Raw genomic sequence first — 364 nt, 5'->3', positions numbered from 1 at the left:
TTCCTAAACTACTACGCCGTTTCGAAACATTCTTGGAATGCACCCTTAATAGTCTTGGCTTCTATGTCATCTGCAGTATTTTTTTCTTGAAATCGTACATTTCATTCGAAAACTTTTACCCAAAAAAAAACCCTAAATAATGTTTACCCTAAATTATACCCTAAACTTGTACAAATACCCTAAATTTAGGGTAAAATACCTGTAAGAGTTCTGTTTTGTTGCTTGAATGTACGAAACAATAAAATAGCTTAACACCCTGTTTTTCTTACCTGATAAATGGCAAGAGTCAACAGAATTGCAAATGTTGGCGCAAACATGGTTGTTTTGATCACTAGAAGACGATAATCAGACTGTACCCGCAGTG

The 364-nt window shown here is 34.9% G+C and overlaps 1 protein-coding gene across 1 annotated transcript in view; it reads right to left on the bottom strand.

Annotated features, from left to right (window-relative positions):
* The window catches only part of LOC141433115 (uncharacterized), a 13,057-nt gene extending 12,693 nt beyond the window's left edge, over window positions 1-364 (bottom strand). The window contains exon 1 of the mRNA XM_074094959.1: window positions 270-364. Coding sequence (XP_073951060.1) covers window positions 270-317 — 48 coding nt within the window. The 5' untranslated portion in view covers window positions 318-364. The remainder of the gene's footprint in view (window positions 1-269) is intronic.

This window comes from Choristoneura fumiferana, chromosome 12 (genome assembly GCF_025370935.1).
Source record: "Choristoneura fumiferana chromosome 12, NRCan_CFum_1, whole genome shotgun sequence".
Taxonomy (NCBI): Eukaryota; Metazoa; Arthropoda; class Insecta; order Lepidoptera; family Tortricidae; genus Choristoneura; species Choristoneura fumiferana.
The sequence above is the reverse complement of the archived record's forward strand: the minus strand, read 5'-3'. Positions and strand labels throughout refer to the sequence as shown.